Source organism: Onychomys torridus, chromosome 23 (genome assembly GCF_903995425.1).
Source record: "Onychomys torridus chromosome 23, mOncTor1.1, whole genome shotgun sequence".
Lineage (NCBI taxonomy): Eukaryota > Metazoa > Chordata > Mammalia > Rodentia > Cricetidae > Onychomys > Onychomys torridus.
The window spans coordinates 1,279,201-1,302,159 of NC_050465.1; the positions used below are offsets into that span (position 1 = coordinate 1,279,201).

At 42.9% G+C, this 22,959-nt stretch overlaps 1 protein-coding gene across 1 annotated transcript in view; it reads left to right on the forward strand.

The window, feature by feature from the left end:
* The window catches only part of LOC118573353 (nuclear autoantigen Sp-100-like), a 77,071-nt gene that overhangs the window by 49,661 nt on the left and 4,451 nt on the right, over positions 1-22,959 (forward strand). Inside the window, exons 15-25 of the mRNA XM_036173650.1 lie at positions 293-346; positions 3,522-3,596; positions 7,358-7,411; positions 9,887-9,991; positions 12,450-12,592; positions 14,597-14,635; positions 14,845-14,883; positions 18,780-18,895; positions 20,668-20,785; positions 21,054-21,125; positions 21,777-21,920. Coding sequence (XP_036029543.1) covers positions 293-346; positions 3,522-3,596; positions 7,358-7,411; positions 9,887-9,991; positions 12,450-12,592; positions 14,597-14,635; positions 14,845-14,883; positions 18,780-18,895; positions 20,668-20,785; positions 21,054-21,125; positions 21,777-21,920 — 959 coding nt within the window. The remainder of the gene's footprint in view (positions 1-292; positions 347-3,521; positions 3,597-7,357; positions 7,412-9,886; positions 9,992-12,449; positions 12,593-14,596; positions 14,636-14,844; positions 14,884-18,779; positions 18,896-20,667; positions 20,786-21,053; positions 21,126-21,776; positions 21,921-22,959) is intronic.

Here is a 22,959-nt window from a genome sequence, read left to right on the forward strand (position 1 = left end):
ATTGCAAGCTCCAAGTTCAGAGGAGAGACCTTGTCACAGAAAATAAATAATGTGAAAAGCAATGGAGGAAGACCCCAGGTGTCTACACAAACACATACATATATGAGCATGCACACAATACAGTCCATACTCTCTCTCTCTCTCTATATATATATATATATATATATAACATCACACACACACACACACACACTCACACGCTCAGGCTTTCTGAGTGATGACAAACACTGTCACAATGCTTGTGATTTTATTTACAGTTTACAGTTCTCTGACTACCATCTTTGCTTTGTAGATATCCAAGATGTTGAGAACAATTCTGCTTCAGTAAAGGACGGTGAAAAAATAAGTAAGGACAAATGGAATTTGCTTATCTTAATGTTACAAATGAATTCATTTTTATGTTAAATGTTATTACTATTATTTACTATATAAAAATGAATGTCTTTTAAAATGACAATTTAATTTTTTCAATATATCATATTTTCATCATTTTTATTCTGCTTTTATATGTTTCTTAAAGACTGGTTTATGTCTTTCAAGAACATACCAATATATATATATTAACAGCATGAAATGACATATTGTTTGCATAAAGTTGATAATTCTATATATGCTTTCCTTTTCTTGCTTTGTAGACTAAAATATCAATCTAGTCAGTTAACATTTTTACATACTATTTGTTTTAATATTAATAATGTTGATTGAATACCTTTTGCTTCTGTGCACTAATTTGACATAATAATAGGTTCCTTTAGGACAATTTCCTGCATGTAGGTAAAGTACATTGATCATATCCACCCTTAGTTGAACTGCTTAAGAAATACTGTTTGAGGACCCTATCAATGTTCACTGCCTTCATTTGAGTGTAGCAGAAAGTTTTCACTCACTGCTCACACGTTGCTCTTCGTCCTGGAACTCCTTGCTGCTGCATGGCACCTCTCTCACATAGCCGAGCGAGGATGGAGGTATCTCTACTGTTACACAGTGGCGAACCTCGAGCACATGCATCACCAGGTTTTTGTCCCACTTCTTGGTTTTCTGGTGAGCTTGTTAACAGAATCACTTGTCCAAGAGAGAGCTGAACCTTCCTTTTACTTAAATCTGTTGTTATCCCTGCCCCACATTGGCTCCTTGGTTTCATTTAGTAGTTGTAGCCATTTCTACCTGAAGATTAAAAAAAGAAAGAAAGAAAGAAAGAAAGAAAGAAAGAAAGAAAGAAAGAAAGAAAGAAAAGAAAGATTGTTCCATATTTGATTTTGGAGGGTTTATAAGGAACGTGACCATTTTTAATGTTTATGTCTGTAGTCCCCATTGGATTTGCTTCTTTGTATAAATGTGAAACAAGAATCTGAAAATGAGGGTTGAGGATTTAGCTCAGTGGTAGAGTGATTGCCTAGCAAGCACAAGGCCCTGGGTTCAATCCTCAGCTCAAAAAAAATAAAAATAAAAATAAAAATAAAAAAAATAAACCCATAACAAAACACAAAGAATCTGAAAACTGTGCCCTATGCTGCCGTGCAGTAGCTGGAGATGCTGCTTGGCCCTCAGTTCTGCACTTGTTCATGCCTTAGTCCCCACTCTGTCTGCCTTTGACACCTGACGGAGCTGCAGAACAGAAAAGAGTGCAAAGCTAGATGCCTGATAACTTGCTGGGGTGGATTTTAGAATAATTCAAGAATATTCCCTCACCACTTAGCCCACTGAAGTCTCTGATTAGAGTCGCATTCTTCTTGCAGATGAGTTTGAGAAGAATAGAGACTTCCCACTTACTAATGCTTCACTCAGTGTTCTTCTATAGTGAATTCTCCTGAGATAGATAGTTTCTACACATTTAAGAAGTACACGTTGGATAACTGTGCTTCTATTAATGTTTTTCTAGTAACCCGATAACTGGGATGAATTTACTTGAGAGAAGACTTTCAGAATCTTTATTTGCATAGAAAATTTGAATCCATTTTAATTCCTGCCTGCATGAGAAGGAGTCAGTCACACCGCCACCGATTCAGTGTAGAATCTTACAAGTGTTTGTGTAGGTTAGGGACCTGAATGTAACTTAATATATCATTGCCAAAAATTATCAAGAAAGATAGTAACCAGAAGTAATGAGTCTCTTTGGGAATTAGCGCATGGGAAGTAGCATTGATTTTTAATTGCAAACAACTCTTTCAAGGACAGATTCATGTTGGTGGACAGAGCCGACTGATACAGTTGTGAGAGGCAAGGTCCCATGCTTTGCCAGAGTAGGACCTAACCTCCTCACAGAACCTGTTTTAACATTCCATCAGATATCTACACAGAGTTATGGTGTGGAGTGCTCTCTCCTTCAACCATCATCAGGGACTTTCTCTTCATCCCTTTCTGTTACTTTTGTTGTATGAAGACTTACATTTAAAGATCTAATCTGTGGAATTACATTATATGGCCTTACAAGAAAAGCTCAGTTTTACTGACAGAAAATAGAAAAAGGCCCAAAAAGGATTTCACCTAAAATGGTGAAATAGATGACAGATGATAGGTAGGTAGTAGACAGGTGGGTAGATAGGTAATGGAGATGATAGATAAATAGATAGATAGATAGATAGATAGATAGATAGATAGATAGATAGATAGATAGATTTATTTTTCTATGACTACCTCTCATACATGCTGTTTAAGCCTAAGATACCTCACCCTTTTTTTCTTATCTTAAGCTCATTCCAAAACATGAACAAGTCTCTCAATAGTTAAGTGAGAATTTCCATGTTGTTTCTTCGCTCCCCTTCAGACAAGCCTGCCTGTGTAGCCCAGGTTGGTCTCGAACTTGTGAACCTCCATTTGCTTGTATCTTCACTCCTCAATCACACTTCCGAGGGGTCGATTTCATCTTCCCGTGATGTGCATGTATTGCCCTTATGGATTTGCTTCTCAGACTTCTTGAAGAAGCCATGGCCTAATCTGAGATTGCTAGGATATTTTCACACAAAGAAAGATGACGAAGTTTGTAAGGATAAGGACTGGTAACTAGGCTTATAAAGAAGGTCACCGACCTGCAGGGAAAAAGTTTCAGTTCATCAACAAAAGCAGTGAGGGCAGGAACCTGGAGCCAGGAGCTGATGCAGAGGCCATGGAGGGTGCTGCTTTCTGGCTTGTTCATTGTAGCTTGATTTGTCTACTTTCTTACAGAACCCAGGACCACCAGCCCAGGGACAGCCCCACCCATAATGGGCGGGGCCCTCTCACATTAATCACTAATTAAGAAAATGCCCTATGGGCTTGTCTACAGCCTGATCTTATGAAGGCATTTTCTCAATCGAGGTTCTCTCCTCTCTGATGACTCCAGCTTGCATCAAGTTGACATAATGCCAGCACAACAGGTTAAATAACTAAGACTTGGCAATTACAAAGCTATGGTCTGTATGGTTTTTACTATGTACTAGACTTTTTACAAGTTATAGTAACACCGGGAAGTCTGAAAAGCACTATTATGTACATTGTAACCTTTTAGAAGTATCTGGTTTTGTTTTTGTCTTCTATTTTCTCAGGGAAAAAGAGAGACAGACACGGAAAATACTCAATGCGGAACATCAAAATGCCACTGAAAACAAACTGGAGAAAAGGTTAAAACAAAACACAATACATTTTCAATACTAAGTTTTCATTCTTTTTATTACATACTTCTGAAAACAAATCTTCTGTGACTGCTGGTTGTAGCCATGGTAACTGTTGAGACACATACCCAATTTAGTCAGTTTCCAAAGTGTGTTGGGGAAAGGGATAAAAAATGACAGCCCTACAAGCAAGTGACGTGCTGCCTCTGTGGTCAGACAAGGCTGCTACAGCCTCTGCTGAACTTTCAATGGCAGAAATAGCCATAAAGCAAAACAGAATGAACATGTGTGCGTGACAAATGATACAGCTGCCCCGCCTCTGGATCAACCCCAGGAGGTCACTGTGCAGACTTGAGCCTGGCACTTTTCCCTTCTGCCTCAGTTGGACTCATCTGTAAACTTAAATGACACATTAGATTGGCTTCTGTCAAGGCCAACCCAGCTCTTTGGGTGACTTCACAGTCTATAACTGTCCCTGCAACTTGGTAAGCACCACGGATAGCCACCTCTCCAGCCTGTGGAGCCTCTTCCATGGCTCCTGGGTGTAACTGACTAGAAGAGTAGGGGGAGAGGCTAGTCTTGTTGTCGTCCATTGCAAGGCCTGCACAGCTGTCCAGGGCAGCTCCTTAGACCTCACTTCTGCCCCGTTATCACATGTGTCCCCTAAGCCACAAGTCACCTGTGCAAGTGATTCTGCAGCTTGTCTGAGCTTCCCTTCCAGCCACAGAAAACTGCTATGAAGACGTGAATTGAGCACAGAGGAGAGAGAAGTCTGCCCCCACTGAGACCACAGTCTCCCCTTAGCCAGTCTCTGGCCCAAATATGACAAATTATCAAATTGTTATTCTAGAATAAGTGTTCATTATCTCTCCCTCCCTCCCTCCTTTCCTGCCTCCCTTCCTGCCTCTCCCTCCATCTCCTTCCTCCTCTTCCTCCATGCAACCTGCTATCTCATTATATGTGTGTGTGTGTGCATATGTGTGTACATGTGTGGTCATAAATTTCCTACTTAGTTCAGCAGAAGCAGAGCTTAAGGTCGATAGTGACTGGCTGCTTTGAAATTAAGACTTATCAAATGGTCCTTCTAGAACATCAACAGCCCAGTACTGTCACTTCGGGCAGCAGATCTCCCAAATGCACCCATGAAGTTCCCATCTACAAAGTTCCTTCCAAGCTACAGGAATCACATTTCTTCATAAATTCCCTTGCTGACTCAGCCTACTCACCAGCCGCCACTGACCCCCTCTAGCAAAACTTTCATCTTTATATGATGCATGAGTCTGATAGTCTCTCATTTTCTGATTTACCCAGAGACCTGTCTTCTGTGTTGGTTATATCAGACCTTTGGTTTGACTTGACGGAAATATGAACAATTATGTTCAGGGGAAATGCACTCTCTCTCCTGGGCTACACACTGAGCCCCAAGCCAGCAGGGCTATAAAGTGAGAGCCTATCTCAACAAATAAACAGCAACAACCAAAGGAGACAGAAAAGAAATGCAGCCTCTCTTCGGAGGCCTGGAGTAGGGAGGTTGATGCTGGCAGGACCACACTCCCTGCCCCCTCCTATGCTCTGTGCAGCATGCTTAGACAAGAGTCCTGAGCCAGGATTTGGGATCCTATTACATTGTTCATAGACATCCAGACATCCTGATACTCTGAGAAAGTCCAAGACTCATACCCTGATGACCTCTCTCCCTTAGAATGATTAATAGTATTAACAAAATTGTTTTAAAAGCATGTGGTAATTATAACTGCATTATTATTTTAAATGATGGGTATACAGTTTTAGTATTATTAAATGGCTATTAAGACTAGATGAGCTGGGCTGAAGAGATGGCTCAGCAGTTAAGAGCACTGGTTGTTCAATTCCCAGCACCCACATGGCAGCTTACAACTACCTGAAACTCTGCCTCCAGGAGATCCAACACCCTTACACAGACATTCATGCAGGCAAAATACCCATGCATATAAAATAAAAATAAATAAATCATTTGAAGCTTAAAAAAAAAAGAGCCAAGAATAGTCAAGTCCTACTTCACCCAGGCATTTCCCAAATGCAGTGTAGCAGCAGGGAGCAGGAGCCAGACCCAGCGCTTTAACACATGTGGTCTGAGAGAGAGTAAAACACTGTTTTGTTTCTTTATTTGTCTTCCATTGGTTTTGATTGATGGAAGGACCAGCTAGCCCACAAGTCCAAGAATGTCTCAACAGAGAGGCGCTGAAAGCGGAGCCCGCAGCGGGGCAGTGGCTGCTGTGGCGCACCTTGAGGCTGCGGCCGAGACCAAGCTCCAGTTTGGTTGCTTTGTATGAATGGAAAGAGCAGACAGAGCACAGGTGGCTCCGTATGAGACCATAGGGTGGAGGGAAGGAAGGAGGAAGTGGGGAGTTTTCCCTGGGCCTCTCTAGGACTTCAGCATCATGAATGATGGTGTCTCGCACTGAGCACTCCCCCTGACCCCAGTGTGGATAGCCTATCACCCCCACCCACCACACAGCTATCACCAAACTTGGTCCAATGACTGATCAATTAAGAGAAATTTGTTCTTGGGGTTAAACAAGGTGGTAAGAGAGGTTTATCTGTGTCCTTGACATGTCCGTTTCCTCCTATTTTACCTGCTTCTTGAAACCCTTAGTATGAAAAACCAAGGTGGTACTTCTTTTGTGCAAGGCTGGGAAGCTCTCATTCCTTATATCTCCATAGTGTCTTATTTATCTCACTAAGGGTAACGAGTTGTGAGGCATAACACTCCAGCTCTTGAGATGTTACTCATCAAAAATGCCTGGGCATGTGACTCACATATGCAAATCTCAGGACTGAGGAAGCAATGGCAGAGGCAGGAGGATTGCAAGTTTGAGGCCAACCTGGGCTACACAGTGAAACCTTGTATCAATCAATCAATAGATGTTTCATGGGGCCATTTATATCTCAGTAGGATTTTTTTTTTTTGTTTGGAGCTGAGGCTCGAACCCAGGGCCTTGTACTTGCAAGGCAAGTGCTCTACCACTGAGCTAAATCCCCAACCCCTCAATAGGATTTTTATAGGATGAGTAACTGTTATGATCAAGACCCAAAAAATGAAATAGCATTGATCTCAAGACTGCCTTACATCTCACTAAGACAAGATTCTTTCCCAGTCCAATCTAGACACAACCTGCTCAGAGGAAGGGACACTTCTGACCACGTATATCGAGGAGGTCCCCGCTTCCTGGGTTTGCACTGCCTAAAGTATGGCCTTGTGATGATGCCTTGTGGGCACAGACTGAGGCGGAACATCAGGCATCTATGTTCCCCAACTTTATCACTTAAAAAGATTTGGCCATTATAGTCTTAATAATGCTTATGAAGTGACTTGTTGTGTGGTATGTGTGTGTGATATCTAGTCAACAAATAAACCTTACTAATTATCACCTTTGTAATTAAATCTAGATCAGAAGTCAGCAAACTATAGCCCAGAGGAAAAAACTTCACTTGCCAGTTATTTATGAATAAAGTTGTACTAGAACACACCCTTTTATTTACATGTAGTCTGTGGATGCTTCCTAATATGACTGAAAAACTGAAGAATCACAAAGGAAATTATGGACCACAAAACCTTGGATGTTTACTGTCTAGGCCTTTATAGGAAATGTTCCTGACTTCTGATCTAGATGCCGATAGTTTTCAGGAAGTACTAAACAGACTTCAGGAAAGATCGTTTTAAGTGGTGTTTTTGTAAAATGTTGCTTGCGATGTGATGTGTAAATAAGAGACGTGTGTTATCTTCTCAGTTGCTTTCGCAGTGAGACATATCAACTCTTCTTCACAAAGAAGCAGAAAAAGAGGTAAAGAAAAATGTGATTTATCAACTTTTAATGAATAAGAATATTTTAAAAATGTTTTTGAGGCAAGGTCTCACTATGCCACCCTGGCTGGCCTGGAATACCCTATATAAACCAGTCTTGAACTTGTAGAGATCCACCTGGCTCTACTTTCTGGGTGCTGGGATTAAAGGCTCATGCCACCATCCTGGCCCTAATTTTTTTTTCATTTTAATGTATTCTACTGTGTCACATAGGTTATTTCCATGCATGTAAATAAGCATTCTTTGAACATATTCCACAGGACCCATGGCCAGCCACCCCCATTCCTGTTGGTCCCCTTGTCTCCTGGACAGTTTTGCCCCTACATTCATGTCATCTGTACATATAACTCTGTGTCTCTGTATGAATTCTCAAGACCCACAGATGAGAGCAACACACCTTAGTCTTTCTGAGACTCATTTAATTTGCCTAATCTGATGATCTTTGGTTGTATCCATTTTCCTGCAAATGGCATTATTTTGATTTTCTATTTACAGCTGAAAGAAATTCCACTGTGTACATAAATCAGTTTTTTTACCTATTCCTCTGCTGGTGGGCACCTAGGGTGGGTCCACAGCTTGTCAGAAGTGCTACAACAAAAGTTGATGAAGCAATTGACTTCTTATTCTGCACTTTGTGCAGGGAGTGACAAGCTAGTTTTCTTCATTGGCTGTTGAAATCAGTTCCAGATCTTAAGAGCATCACCAGCATTGGTGAGTTTCAGCAGAATGACAGATTGCTGATAACTCCCATTCCATTGCTTAGTTAGTTGATTTGGGAGGGACCCAGAGCCACATGCGTCTCTATGTGCTGATGGTTCTTGAGGGAGGAAATAAAGTATGTGACCCACATGATATTTAGCATACCTTTTACTTGCCCACACAGAAAGCCACAGAAACACACAACCCTTGATGGTAATATGAGACCTGTGTTCTAATTCCTAATCCTATGTGACTTTAGCCTGACACTTGTCCTTTTCTAACTCAATTTATTTATCTGTAAAGATGTGACAAAGGAGGGGCTGGAGAGATGGCTCAGCGGTTAAGAGCACTGACTGCTCTTTCAGAGGACCCAGGTTCAATTCCCAGCACCCACATGGCAGCTCATAACTGTCTGTAACTCTGAGATCTGACACCCTCACACAGACGTACATGCAGGCAAAACACCCATACACATTAAAAAAAAAAAAAAAAAGGATATGACAGGGTTTCAGGTAAACTAAGTTGAGTGCCCTACTGGGCCAATATTGTTTTGATAGACTGCTCTGAAGCAATTGTGGGATGCTCTACCCCATCCCAGCTCCACAGTGTCTTTGATGGATCCCTTAACTGGCTGGAAAGGCAGAGCAAACAAATCCTGTGGAAGTTCATTTTCAGGCCTTCAGTGTCTGGTTCAATGGAATTGAATCCCACACACTCTGAGATCTGAGATCTGATGCCAGGAAATGGGAATGATCTTGGAAGGCTGGGAGGTTGGAGAGATTTTTGACAAGCTGCAGGCAAATGAGACATACTTTATTCACCAGCACTGAGGCTGCTAGGCAGGCAGACATCAGCAGGCACCCAGGCATGTGCTGGCATCCAGGCAGGCAGGCTGAGTGGAGGTAGGCACACAGGCCTGCAGATAGACACACACACCCAAGTAGGCAAGCTGGTAAAAGAGACCTCAAGGCCATAATTATACAGAACCATGAAAAGTAGCACTCTGCCAGATCTGATTACCTAACAGATGGCATCACTATTTACCTTGGGGTCTCCAGGTATCTGGTTTCGGCCATTTTGTGCTAACTCATTGTCGCCCCCTGCACCAAGTCTTCCCATCTTGTCCAGTGTCAGCCATGTGTTAGCTGACTTACATCAGATATCCACATAAGCACCATCTGTTTAAACATAAATGCCCTCATGGCTTTCTGTTTCTAACACACACACCACTAAAGTGTTATGCATGGCTCCTCTACCACCTGCAGAATCTTCTAGAGCTACTGCCTGAGTCCTCAGGCAGGCTGAGGAAAGGAAAAAGACAGCTAATCAGATGAAAGGTGAGCGGTAAAACCACCTCACTGGGCGCCCCCTTCTAAAGTAGATGCCTCCAACAGCAGAACAAAATTTGAGAGTTATTTTTCCCATCTACAGAATCCAAAGCCATTATATAATGAAAGCTATCTCTTCAAAATATGTGTAGGAAAGTCACTGTACAGTGGCCACCATGGCCAAGTTTGAGAGCTACAAGTTTGGGATTCTGCCACACACATCTCCAGTCACTACGCAGGAGTTCAGAGGTTGGAAGCAGAGCATGTTGTTATCTATAGGCATCTAATCATTCACAAAAGAAATACCCTCATGTATAACTAATCCATGGGAAAACACAATGCATGTTTAGTTGCAGAAACAAGATACCAAAGTGGGTGGAGGAAAGGCCGTGCATAGTTCTAAAATAAAGTGAAATGTGTCCATGCAGGCCGGAGAATTCCCAGACAAAGAAATGTGGATTTTAACCGTCCTGAGCTTCCAGTGACCTGTGGTAATGCTACGGGGACTCTGTATAAGGAGAAATATCAGCAAGGTGAGTTTCCAGATCTGTGCTCTTCACCTGGACAGTGGCACTGTGTAGGGAGTGGGCACCTGTGTTGGGGGTACCTCATCCCATATCTAGTTTGTGGGACTCAGGATATAGGCAATGTTACCCCGTTACTGAAGTGAAAGGTTGTGAGGCCTTGTAAATGACGAGAAGAGGGCATGAGAGGACAAGTCCAGAGGAGCCAGAAGCTCCTGATATTACTCTCCTAGTGGGGCACATAGGGTGCCATTAATTACCTCAGCAGCAGAAACGTGAAAGGTTTTCTTCTAAGGGGCTGCCCAAGTCCAGGCATACACTAAATCCAGATACCCACAAGGAAAAAAAGGTTTTGTGTGTGAAATGAACTGTTTGTAAATAGTTTCGGGGTGGAAAGTTATTCTTGTGTTTCTGGGAGTAACAGAGACTCTCCCCAAAGCCACTTTCTCAGACTCCGCCGAAGGCTGACTGTGCCGGACGGCATTTCTCAGGAAGAGTCTCGGGCCTGCTGTGCTAGTTCATTTCTACACCAGACCCCAGAGAGACAGCAGGAATGAGGGCATTTTCCGTATTTTTTTTTTTCTTTTTCTCTTTCTTACAGTACTGGGATTAAACCCCGGGCCTTGCACATGTGAGGCAAATGCTTTTTCACTGAGCTGTAGTTTTGTGTATACATCCCTAGCCTATCAGGCTACCTCCCCTGCACCCTGTGAAAAAAGCCGATAAGATGCCTATTTAGCATCTCATACCAGAGTAAGCTCTAACACACCTGGATGGGAAATGTATGTGCCTGAGAAAGTCAGAATGAACCTTTGTGGGTCCGTTACCTGTAACTTCTGTCAAACTTGAAGCTAAGTAAGAAAGAATACAGGATTTTGAATTAGACTTTGAGCACACTCAAACTTCAGCTTTCTTGGTGTATTATCAGTCCAGTGTTCTTTGCTCTATTGAAGTATTCAAGTCAGGCTACTCTATGTAACTTACAGATTTAGAGGCTACAAGGTCTTGATGAGGCAGCCTCATATTTGAGAGACTGATGGCAGGTGGCATCACGGCAGGGGCATGACACATCCTAAGACAGGAAGCCAGACAGTGAAGGGGTCCATGACAACTATCTTAATCCCCCCCGCAAAGGCAGCGCCTTCAATGGTCTAGTACCACCTCACACACCACCATGTCAAGGACCAGGTTTTCAATCTATGAACCCTGGGCAGGGGAGGCACTCAAACCATAGCTAAACCACAAGTCAGTTTCGCTGTCGTCTGCATCAGGCTCTCCAACACCAAACTTCCCCTTTTAAGAAATGAGAACAAAACTTGTCTTACCACATTGCCATAAAAAAAAAGATACTAGACATAAAATATTGTAAAAATTAGAATTGTTAAAGCACAGCACCACTGGTTCCCTATCATGACTGACCTTCCTTTCTACAGCACAGTTCTTTTAAGATTTGTTTTGATTTACTGACTACAAGCATTTGGCTGCATATATGTCTGTAGTGCACTGAGTGTGCCTGGTGGCCATGGAGACCAGAAGAGGTCATCAGAACTGGAGTTACAGATGGCTGTGAGCCACCATGGGAGTTCTGAGAACTGAACCTGGGTCTTCTGCAAAAGCAGCAAGTATTTTTAACCACTGAACCACCTCCTTAGCCCCAATATAGTTCTTTTTAATCAACAAATAAGTGCTTTCCCTAGGACCCTACCGCCTATATGTAATTTAGCTATTCCCTGTAGATAACATTTCCAAAATCACTTTTAACATCAACTAGCCATGAGTCTAAAAGATGAGAAATAGTCAGCTCTCATGACCTGGAAGAGTAATGTTGTACAAGTAGCTATAATGACAGCTTCCTCAAGGCTGGACTTACAAGAGCCCAGTGGAGAATTTTCTGCCCTCACTCACCTTTCTGAAATGCAAGTTGGTCCTATACTGGGTCACAGTATATGGAAGAGCAAGAATCCTGGTCATGTTTTAAGGCCATTCCTTTTTTTTTTTTTTTTTAATCTTTCAATATTACAGTAGAATGTTTTTAAAGATAATAATGTTAAAGGATGGAGAGATGCCTCTGTGGTTAAGTGCACTGGCTGCTCCTCCAGGGGACCCAGGTTCAATTCCCAGCAACCACCGAGTGGCTCACAACCATCTATAGCTACAGTCTCAGGAGATCCAATGCCCTTTTCTGGCTTCTGTAGGCAGTAAGCACAGATGTTGTGCACAGATGCATATGCAGACAAAACACCAATACACATGAAAGAAATGAATTATTTTTAGAGAAAGCATAAAGGGTAATGTCAGTGGTAGTCATTCTCTGTCCTTGCCTAACAGGTTAAATGTGTAGCCCCTGGTGACTGAGAGGAAAATGCACGCCCTCCTGAGACTAAACCTGAGCCCCAGGTCCAGGATGATGACAGGCTAAGAGCAGGTGTTTTCGAAGCTGGCGGCTCAGTCTGTCTTGGTCTTACAGGTATCCATGAGAAGAGTATACAGAGTGAGACTGGTCAATGGTTCACCCCCAGGCAGTTTGAAATCAAAGGAAACCGTGAAAAATCCAAGAACTGGAGGCAAAGCATACGTTGCTATGGATGGACCCTGAAAGAGCTGATAAAGGTATTCTGGGGGAGGATAGCTGCCATGGTTCCTGGTAAGATGGTATATCTAAAGCTTCTATGTGACATGTACCTTCAATTATTCTGGGGTAAAACAACAGATTAGAAGCCCTCTCTGTGTAACTGGTAGCTTCAACCAAGGATTTCACTGTCATAATTCACTGGTACCAGATGTTGGCAGAATGTCTGTGTCCACAATACCACTACGATTCTTCCTCGCCAGGTTACATGACATGGGTTGTTGCCAGTAACTCAGGTGTTACCTCGGCTGGCTTGTTTTACAGCTTAATCCTGTTAAATGCATTAACTTGGATCCTTTGGATGGTAGAAGACTGTGACCTTTACCATTAACTAGTTGCATACAATTTGGTAGCATGTATGTAATTTAAATCAAATTTAAATATAATTTAAACTTGGATTGCCAGTGATGAAAATAATAGGTGATTATGTATCTGAAAACAATGCACCATGTGGATGCCTGAGTGACAGAATGTTCTAGCAGACTTCTTCCAGTTGGTCATCTCACACTTGTTCTTGAACAGCTGAGTGTGGTGGGCCACACCTGTAATCATGGCACTTGGGAGACTGAGGCAGGGAGATTGTTCAGAGCTTGATGCTGGCCTAGACTCTGTAATGAGTTCCAGGACAGGTTACAGAGTGAGACCTGACTCAACTCCATCTACCCCGAAATAAAAGTGTAGCATGAACCCTAATTGGTCTTATTAATAAAACCCAGAGTCAGCTATCAGGGTGAAAGCTGAAAGATCAGAGAAGCAGAGCAGCCAGCCACTAGTTCTTACCTCTATGAAATGCTCAGCCCAAAGGGACTGACTCTGTCTCCTCCTGCCTTATATTCCTCTCCCCACCCAGTCATATCACTTTCTGTCTTGACGTCCCTAGTGCTGGGATTAAAGGCATGTGTGCCACCACTTGGTGGCCTCTTTTTTTTTTTTTTTTTTTTAGGATTTATTTATTTATTGCGTATACAGCATGTATGACTGCAGGCCAGAAGAGGGCACCAGATCTCATTACAGATGGTTTGAGCCACCATGTGGTTGCTGGGAATTGAACTCAGGACCTCTGGAAGAGCAGTCAGTGCTCTTAACCTCTGAGCCATCTCTCCGGCCCACTTTGTGGCCTCTTAAGGCTAACTAGTGGCTGGTTCAGGCAAGCTTTATTTGTTAGAGCATACACAAAATATCATCACATAAAAGAAAAATAATTTTGAAATTGTATTTTGAAATAAGTTCTTTGCTTTTCATTTATATCAGCCCCCTGAATTGGGAAAATCAGGAGGTTTCCCTGGTAGCTGAATCTATTTCTTTTGACTTAAGGTACACTGATCTTTCTGTCACAAATCTCAGATGGCCTTTCCCTGTGTCATTCTCACAATAAAGCAAAACGTTTGTTCATGGAGTATAGACTAAACTGCATCTAAGGTCATGGGGAGTATAGGAGAAAGCTAAACCTTCATACCCTACCTGCAGTATAGACTAAACTACATCTAAAGTCATGGGGAGTATAGGAGAAAGCTAAACCTTCATACCCTACCTGCAGTTACTACTGTGAAGAGAGGTGTTTGCAGGAAATGATGCTGTAGCTAAGGGGTGGGATGGCTATTTCTGGGTTTCAGATTTAAAACCATGTCACAGAACAGTCTTCACTGAGCTGGGTCATAAAGGAAGACTGTTCTGACAAAGTGTAGAACGGGGCTTTCTGCATGGGGAACAAAGAGCATAAAAAACCAGCCCTCAGGGTGTCAGGAAGCTGTGAGCGCTCAAGAGGCAGCCTTGTCTGAGCTCACCGTGAAAATCACCAGGCCAGACAAGGAGGTCTAAATGTTTCCTTGACTCACTATGGGGAACATGGGGAGTAATTTCCATGAAGACACTTTGTATTTAACAATGGTACATCCAGACAGAAATACCTAGAAGGCAGTTAGAAATACCTTGCTCGCATAGTAAAAACAAAGACCCAAACCATCATTAACCTCTCTGTCTTTCAGAAAAAGCATCTACCAGACCCACCAAGGAAAAAGAGAAAGGTATTTATCCCAAGATTTCCTGTTGTGATGTCTGAGCCTATTGTCTACAAATTATGACCAAATTTGAATTTATTCTATGGTGCTCACATAGTTGAGTTTTACCCAGTGTAAGAAAGAAGTCAAGGCTTCTTTGAACATCAAAATATTTGAGATAGAGATGGGAACAAACCTTGGGAGTCATCACATGAGTGATCTTTTCTGTCTTTCAGAAGGAAAACCCACAAAATCTACAGCGAACAAAGAAAAAGGTAACTGCCTCGTGACCTTCTGCTATGATGTCTAAGGCCATCATCCACAAATTGTTAGTTGTCCATCTCTGTCACGTTATAGTTGTTAAATTCACTGATGATGATAAAAATGGGTTTTATAATATGATATTGTTGTGGCTGATATTTTAAAATATTATACAATATAAAATGTCAGTGCTCTATTTAACATTAAAACATTTGAGATTGAGGTGGGAACAATCCTTAAAAATAAACAACAGACTGACGATATGGCTTAGGAGGTAAAGGTACTTGCTTCCAAACCTGATGACCTGAGTTCAGTCCCCCAGGAATCACGTGCTGGAAAGAGAAAACAAGTTCCCAAAATGTGTCCTTTGCTCTCTACCTGAGTGTCCCATGAGTATCTACACACATACATAAATAAAATGTAATTTAAAAACCTAGGAGCTGAAAAGATGGCTCAATGATTAAGAAAACTAGCTGCTCTTCCAAAAGACCCAGGTTTATTCCCAGCATTCACATGGTAGCTCACATCTATCTGTAACTCCAGTCCCAGGACTACCAATGCCTTCTTCTGACTTCTGAAGGTACCAGATTTAGATACAACCAACTTCTTTTCTTTTGTTCCTTTGCTAAGACAAGATATTCAGCTCTCATCTCTAGAGTCTGGATAACTCATTGGATGACTGAGGCAGATGCTGAGCTTTCTGGTCTATGGACCACTGCTTAGGATGCAGAGATCTCACCTGGTGGCTGTGCATTAGAACCCCTCAGAATGTTTAAGCATCCAGTGCTTGGCTCCAGCCCAGACTGGGTGAATTGAAATTGATGTTGATGGGATCCTAGACGCTTGTTTTGTTTTCTTCCTTTGTGTTAAGGACAAACCTAGGGCCTCATTCGTGCTAGACTGAACATTCTACCATTAAACTACAATCTCAAGCTTGGGAATTTTCTTTAATCCCATGAGTGATTTTAGTCTATAATATGTTGATGATTACTACTAAATATTGCACAAATCCTAAATAGTCTTATATTAAAAACCTAGAGCCACATATCAGGGTGAAAGCTGAAAGCTCTTACCTCACCAACTCATCAGCCTGATAGAGCCTCTGCAAGGAAGTGAATTCATGTCTATTCTCGCCTTATATTCCTTTCTTTGCCCAGTCATATCACTTCCTGTCTCAACCTTCCTAGTGCTGGGGTTAAAGATGTATGCCACCACTGCCTGGCCTCTATGGCTGACTCTATGGCTGGCTCTGTCCTCTGATCTTCAGGAAAACTTTATTTCTTAGATTACAAATATCACCACAACTAAATAAGAAAACAAATTTCTAGTTTTAAAAAAGGGGGTTTGGAGAAAGGCTCAGTGGTTAAGAACACTGGCTGCTCTTCCAAGGACCAAGGTTCAAAACCTAGCATCCACATGGTGGCTTGCAAGCATCTGTAATTCTAATTCCAGGGAATCTGGCTTCTTTTTCTGTCCTCTGTGGGCCCCAGGCTCAAGTGATGCATAGACATGCATGCAAGCAAAACACCCATACATATAAAATTAAAAGAAACCAAAAAACCAAAGGGGCAAGGGCATGGCTCAGTGGTACAGTGTTTGCCTAGTGGTAGAGTGCTTGTCTATCACAGTCCAAGGCCCTGGGTTCGAACTCCAGCACCACGGAGGGAGTGCCACTAAAAGGGGGCTGGAGGTATATGGAGATGTACCTCAATGGTACAGTGACTACCTGGGCCTGGGTTCTACACCCACTTTGAAAAGATAAACCCCAGGCTTCCAGGTTTCTAGACAATGGGATACTATGTAGATTTGCCTTTGAACTGCTCTTTCTCAATGCTCACTTGCAGAGTTTTTAGTAAATGACTCAGAAATCTTGACCCAGCAGCCTGAAAATGGCGTTCAGCAAACATAGTCTCACCTGCTATTATAGAAAGTAAAGACTGTTTCCCTGCCGTGGGACCCTGTTGGAGACAGATGCCTCCAAACTTGTCCCTCATGGGCCATTCAATATCCCTATAGAAAGAGATCCCATGGACCAGCTTCATGTTTTAAGCCTAGAATTCGAACAATGTGTGTAGTTCTTGTGTCATAGTAAATGTCTGGGTGAAGAGAGAAACCACATATTATTTTATTCACTTCAGCCCTGACTTGTTAGAGGTTTTCCTTTGCCGGTGATGTCATGAGTAAGGAATTCTGCACCCCAATAGCATCAGGCCCTTGTGGTGGTATTGTGTTCCCCAATATATTGTGCACCCTAATAAATTTATCTGGGGTCAGAGAACAGACAGCCACTAGATACAGAGCCCAGAAATGGTGGCTAGAAAATGGGTCAGAGCAAGCCATAGCAGAAGTTGGGCCGTGGTGGTGCACGCCTTTAATCCCAGCACTTGGCAGGCAGAGCTAGCCGATCTCTGAGTTCAAGGCCACTTTAGAAACACCTAGGCATGGTGACACAGCCTTTAATCCCAGAAATCCAGCCTTTAATCCCAGGGAGTGATAGCAGAAAGCAGAAAGGTATATAAGGTGTGAGGACCAGGAACTAAGTTAGTTAAGCATTTGGCTGGTTTAGCATTCAGGCTTTGGAGCAGCACAGTTCAGTTGAGAGCCCTTGGGATGAGGACACAGAAGCTTGCAGTCTGAGGAAACAAGACTAGCTGAGGAACTGACGAGGTGAGGAAGCTGTGGCTTGTTCTGCTTCTCTGATCTTCCAGCATTCATCCCAATAACTGGCCTCAGGTTTGATTTCATTAATAAGAACATCTAAGATTCCTACTACTGGCCCTACACAAGCACAAGCATGAGGTGAGACTTAAAACTCAGGGTGAGCATGACTGGTGTAAAGCTGGGTATCTGAGACAAGGAAGGGCAGGGGTGAGTCAGGGTTCACATCCCGGCTTCACCTGATGGGAGGTCAGAGGATCATTGTAAAGGAGGAACATGGGCATTATCACAGAACGACAAAGACCTCCCTAGAGAAGCCAAAAGTGAAAGCTGGAGGCTCAAAACAAGACCGAGTACAGACCTGAAAGACCAGAGGAGTGGCCGTGGGAGTGGCCGTGGGCGGGGCCGTGGGCGGGGCCGTGGGAGGGGCTGTGGATGTTGAGGCAAATGCAATGAATGGAGGATACAGGACAGAACCCAAGGAATCCCACATTCTAACAGTACAACCAGCTCTTCAACCCTAGGAGGCTCCCTGACCACATTCCTTGAATATTAGAAATGTCACCTTGGAAACTGAGTCAGGAGAACCAGAACCCAAGCTAGCCCTGGCTACATGAGCCCCGCTCTCAAAGAAAAAAAAATGATAATGATGAAATTAACTAATAATTAATTAATTAAGCCAAATACGACATTATATTGGAGTTAGACTTACCTGGGTAATAAATCTGTCAGGTTATCTTTAGTTCATCTCTTGTTACTACCATGGTGTTTGTTATTTCCACGTCAGAGTGGCTGTTTGCACAATGTAAACCTTTCTAGTCTGACATATCCTGGCAATTCCCTGAACTTCATTTCATACTTCACTTCAAGGCATCCAGAATGCCTTCTTCTAAAATCTCTGTTCAATACTAGTCAATATTTTGAGGAGAGGAGCTGGAAAGACACATAAATAGTTAAGAGTACTGCACTGCTCTCCCAGAGGACCCAGATTTGATCCCAGCACCCACATGGCCACTTACAACCACCTGCAAATTCAAGGCCAGGGGTATGATTCCCACTTCTGGCCACTGCAGGCACCTGCATACAAGTGGTGCATTATATACACTCAGGAACACGCACATAAAATAAGTATTTGAAATATACGTTGGAGTAAAGAGATTTCTGGGTCACCATGGTTTAGGCAAAGGCGACATGTTCTAGCATTCTGGGCTCAGACTGCTCTTGATGATGTTTGCAACATTTCTTCTTGTAGCTGAAAAATTCAAAACAGTGTACAGTGTGCCGCCGAGGAAGGAGATTGTGCCATTGTGCTATTTGTGGAAAATTCTATCATAAGAAATGCCACATCCCACCTGTGGAAGACAAGAGGTTAGTAAGACAGTTCTGCCCCCTGGCCCTTCCTCCTCAGGGCACACTTCCTTTCTACACCACAAACACACACACACACACACACACACACACACACACACACACACACACACGCTCTGCTGGGTTGCTGTCTCCAGTTGGAGTGTCTTGATACAATAGGAACAAGAACATTAGTGTCAAAACGAAAGAATCCAGAGCTGCTTCTCAGCACTCATAGCAGAAAAGTAATGGAAATAAAGGCCTTGAAAGTGGCTAACAGAGAGAAGTGTCACTCCATCTCGCCTATGTGTTCCACTGGGGTAATAGCACCATGTTGTGGTTGTTGGTTTTAACCGTGTATTCCTCTTCCCCGCTACCGAATTGCAAAGTTGCTAAAGCTGGGCTGTGTCAAGCCTTTAGAAATCCACCTCAGCATTCTACCAAACTAGTTGTTCTGGGTTGTAGAGCCCTGCATCAGAACTGTAAGTTCTGTGTGTCAGCACCCCACCCCTAACCCCACCAAAGCACTCCTTTGCTTTATCTGTGTCTCTGGGCAGAGATAGTATTATGTAGTAGTATGTAGATAGTATGCAGAGATTCCAACTGGTTGAGAAGGGATTGGATGAGTTCTGTAAATGGATGGAACTACTGTGCCCTAGGGACTGATCTCTACCTGAAATCCTCTAAGAGAGCACCGCCCTCTGGTGACGGGAGTCCTAAGACCACCCACTGCTCCCAGGGCACCATCTCAGAGGATTTTCTTCTGACTAGTTAGACAAGCTACCAAGGCACAAAATGAATCAGCTCTTTCACTCTGCATTTTGTAATGGGTGCCTTGAAAAAACACTAAAGGGACAAGAAGAGCCGGTATTGGTAAGAAGGGTCATTGAAATGAATGAAACTTAGGGTTCCTTAGTCAAGTTTTTATTGCTGTGATAAAATACCACAACCAAGAACAACTTTGGAAAGAAAGACTTTTTTATCTAACAGTCTGTAATCCACCATCCAGAGAAGTCAGGGCAGGAACCTGGAGGCAGGGACAGATGCAGAGGCATGGAGTGGTGCTACTTACTAGCTTGCTTCTCCTGGCTTGTTCAGCCTGTTTTCTTATAGCACCCAGGACCACCTGCCCAGGGGTGACACTCCCACATCAATCATCAACCAAGAAACTGCACCATAGGCTTTTTGACAAGGCCAATCTAGCCGGGGCACTTCCCCAAATGAGGTTTTCCTCTTCCATGGACTCAAGTTGATATAAAATTAGCCAGCATGTGGGGTAAAATGGAAAATATTGACACCATCAGTAAATTTCCTTTCCAATAAGTTTCCATAACACAGATTCTAGCTGAAGACCCAGCAATGTCAAATGAAAGGACACTTGTAGCTTTTGCTATGCTTATTTAGCAAGACTGAGAAGCAAGAGTTGCTTTTTGATCTCCTGATTGTAACTCTCATCTAATTGGCTCATCAAGGTTCAAGACTCCTGTGCTTAAGGCACCAAATTCACTGTTATGATCAAACATGGCTTGTTGTCAAGCTCCAAGTACTCAGATGGAAATTTCTAGTTTTGAGATCAATAGGAATTCATCACTTCTCTGGGTACCACCTCATTTGACTATTCACTATTGATAGAAGGGGTTATCTCTGCATATCAAACCCACACGAAGCTCCCATACAATGTCCTCCAAGAGTGAAGTTAAATGCAAGGTGGAAACCACTTGCCATTCTTGAAAAAAGAGGTCTTTATCAGCCACAGGAATGGAGGGTGGTTCACTTTATGCTTGACCTCTCAGTGGCCCGTGGAGTTGTGTATTCTGCAAGATAAAGGAACAGTTAAGGCGCCAAGAAAATCAAGCATGTTATAAGGAATCGGAGGTCCTGAAGAGGAAGATGTTGCCTGAGGAGCAGCTGGTGAGTCAGTGTGAAGTTGAAGGCCCCTCTTTTGGGTTGGCAGAAGGAACAGTCTCACAGATGGTGAGAAACAGAACCCCAAGGTAAATCGTGATGTGCTTTTGATCATGTGACCCAATAGTAAAATTCATACTCCAGAGAGTAGCTGCATTTCATATTTGTCTCAAGGAGGTCAAGGTCTGGGAGTCATTTGTTGTACCTTGGAATTTAAGCAGGCCTTTTCTCTCTCAGTCACCTTCCGTTTAGAATTGTCTTTCGTCTTTTGCAGAAATGTGAGCTGCTTCTCTTGAGCATCTACTGCCACTCAAAAAGTCGCTTTTTTGTCCCCAAACCAAAGAAAGTGAGTAACAACAACCAACTTAAATCTTGTGATCTTATTCCCAGACAAACTGTCTTTCTCTTTGCCTGTTGATGGGCATTTTTGTGCAGGTAGCCATGCATAGCAAATTACCACTGACTGAGGCAGTATATACAATATATATTTGTTTCTTATGGTTCTGGAGACTGACAGTCTGAAGCCAAGGTGCAAAAAAACCACTGGGTTGTGGTGAGGGCTTTTGACTTCTTTATTTGAGACAGAGTATCACTGTGTATCTCGTCTGGCCTGGAACTCACTATGTAACCAGACTGGCCTCAAACTCCCAGAGATTCACTTGCCTCTGCCTCCCAAATGCTGAGATAAAGGTGTGTGCCACCAAAACTGGCTAAAAGTCTTTAGGGATGCAGGCGGCTCACTTCTGACTGCTCCCTCATATGGTGAAAAGAGATGGAAAGAGCTTTCCCAGAGTCTTAATAAGGCGCCGATCCCACTCCCAGGGGCTGCACCTTCATAACCTAATGGTAAAGGCTTTACTTCTTAGTTCCAGTGTACCAGGGGTTAGGATTTCACCCTGTGAGTTAGAGGTAGTAGAGATACACATTCAGAATCCATGGGAGTGTGTGGAAGGGAGGCCAACTCAGGACTATGCTGACTATGTGTTTCCCTCAACAGAGGAGAGAGGATTTTCCAGAGCTCCGGGAGCACATGTGGCTAGGCAAAATCAAGTACAGGCTGAATAAGAAGGCATACCTTTCAGTACAACGTTTTGTGGAGGACATGCGCCGCATCTTTCAGAACCACAGCATAATCTATAAAGTAAGAGCCTCTGCTTTCTGTTTCTCTTCGAATTGAGTCGCTTTTTCTCACTTTCTCCCGGCAGGTTGATGCTCTAACTGCCCTCACCATGGGGCAAGCCTCTACATGTCAAATTTGAGCAGGGATTCGGAAAGCCCCATACTGCAGGAGGAGAAATTAACTGTGACTCACATAGGACCTCTGAAAGCTCACTGCTGGACAGTTGACTTTCACCCACGGAGAGCAACAGGCTACAGAGCTGCTCAGTGTGGCAGGGAACAGAAGTGTATTTTAAAGACAGCCAGCGTTTTTTCATCTATAAAGAGAGAAAATCAGACTTCTCACATTGCAAAACCTCAAATTTCTTAGTATCTAAATGTCCTAATGCTGGGGCAAAAAATTCTTGCCCAGGGCTGGAGAGATGGCTCAGTAGTTAAGAGCACTTACAGCTCTCAGAAAGGAACAGAGTATGGTTCCCTGCACCCACATCAGGGGGCTCACCAGGAAATTCATCACCCTCTCCTTAACTCCTCAGACACCTGCACTCACATGTACACACCACACATAAGAACAAATGCTTAAAAATAATAAAAGCACCAAAGGCAGAGGCAGGCAGATCTCTGTGAATTTAAGGCCAGCCTGATCTACAAAGCAAGTTCTAGTTTAAATTAAAAAAAAAAAAAAAAGAAGAAGAAGAAGAAGAAGAAGAAGAAGAAGAAGAAGAAGAAGAAGAAGAAGAAGAAGCAAGTTCTAGGCTGGTCAGGGCTACACAATGAGACTCTGTCTCAAACAAGCACACATTAGTAACAACAATAATAGTGAGTTTCCACACTCCTGAATGTTTAAGGGAAGCTCCTTGTCTATGTATCCAGCATATTGGGCGTTAACAGCTTAGATGCAAGATTGTAAAAGATCAGAAGCAGGGTTGGGGACTTAGCTTAGTGGTAGAGCAAGTGCAAGGCCTGGGGTTCGATCCTCAGCTTAAAAAAAAAAAAATTTAAAAAAAAATCAGAAGTGAACTTCTGCCATCCGGGGTTCACCCATTGTGCTGTAAGCCTGT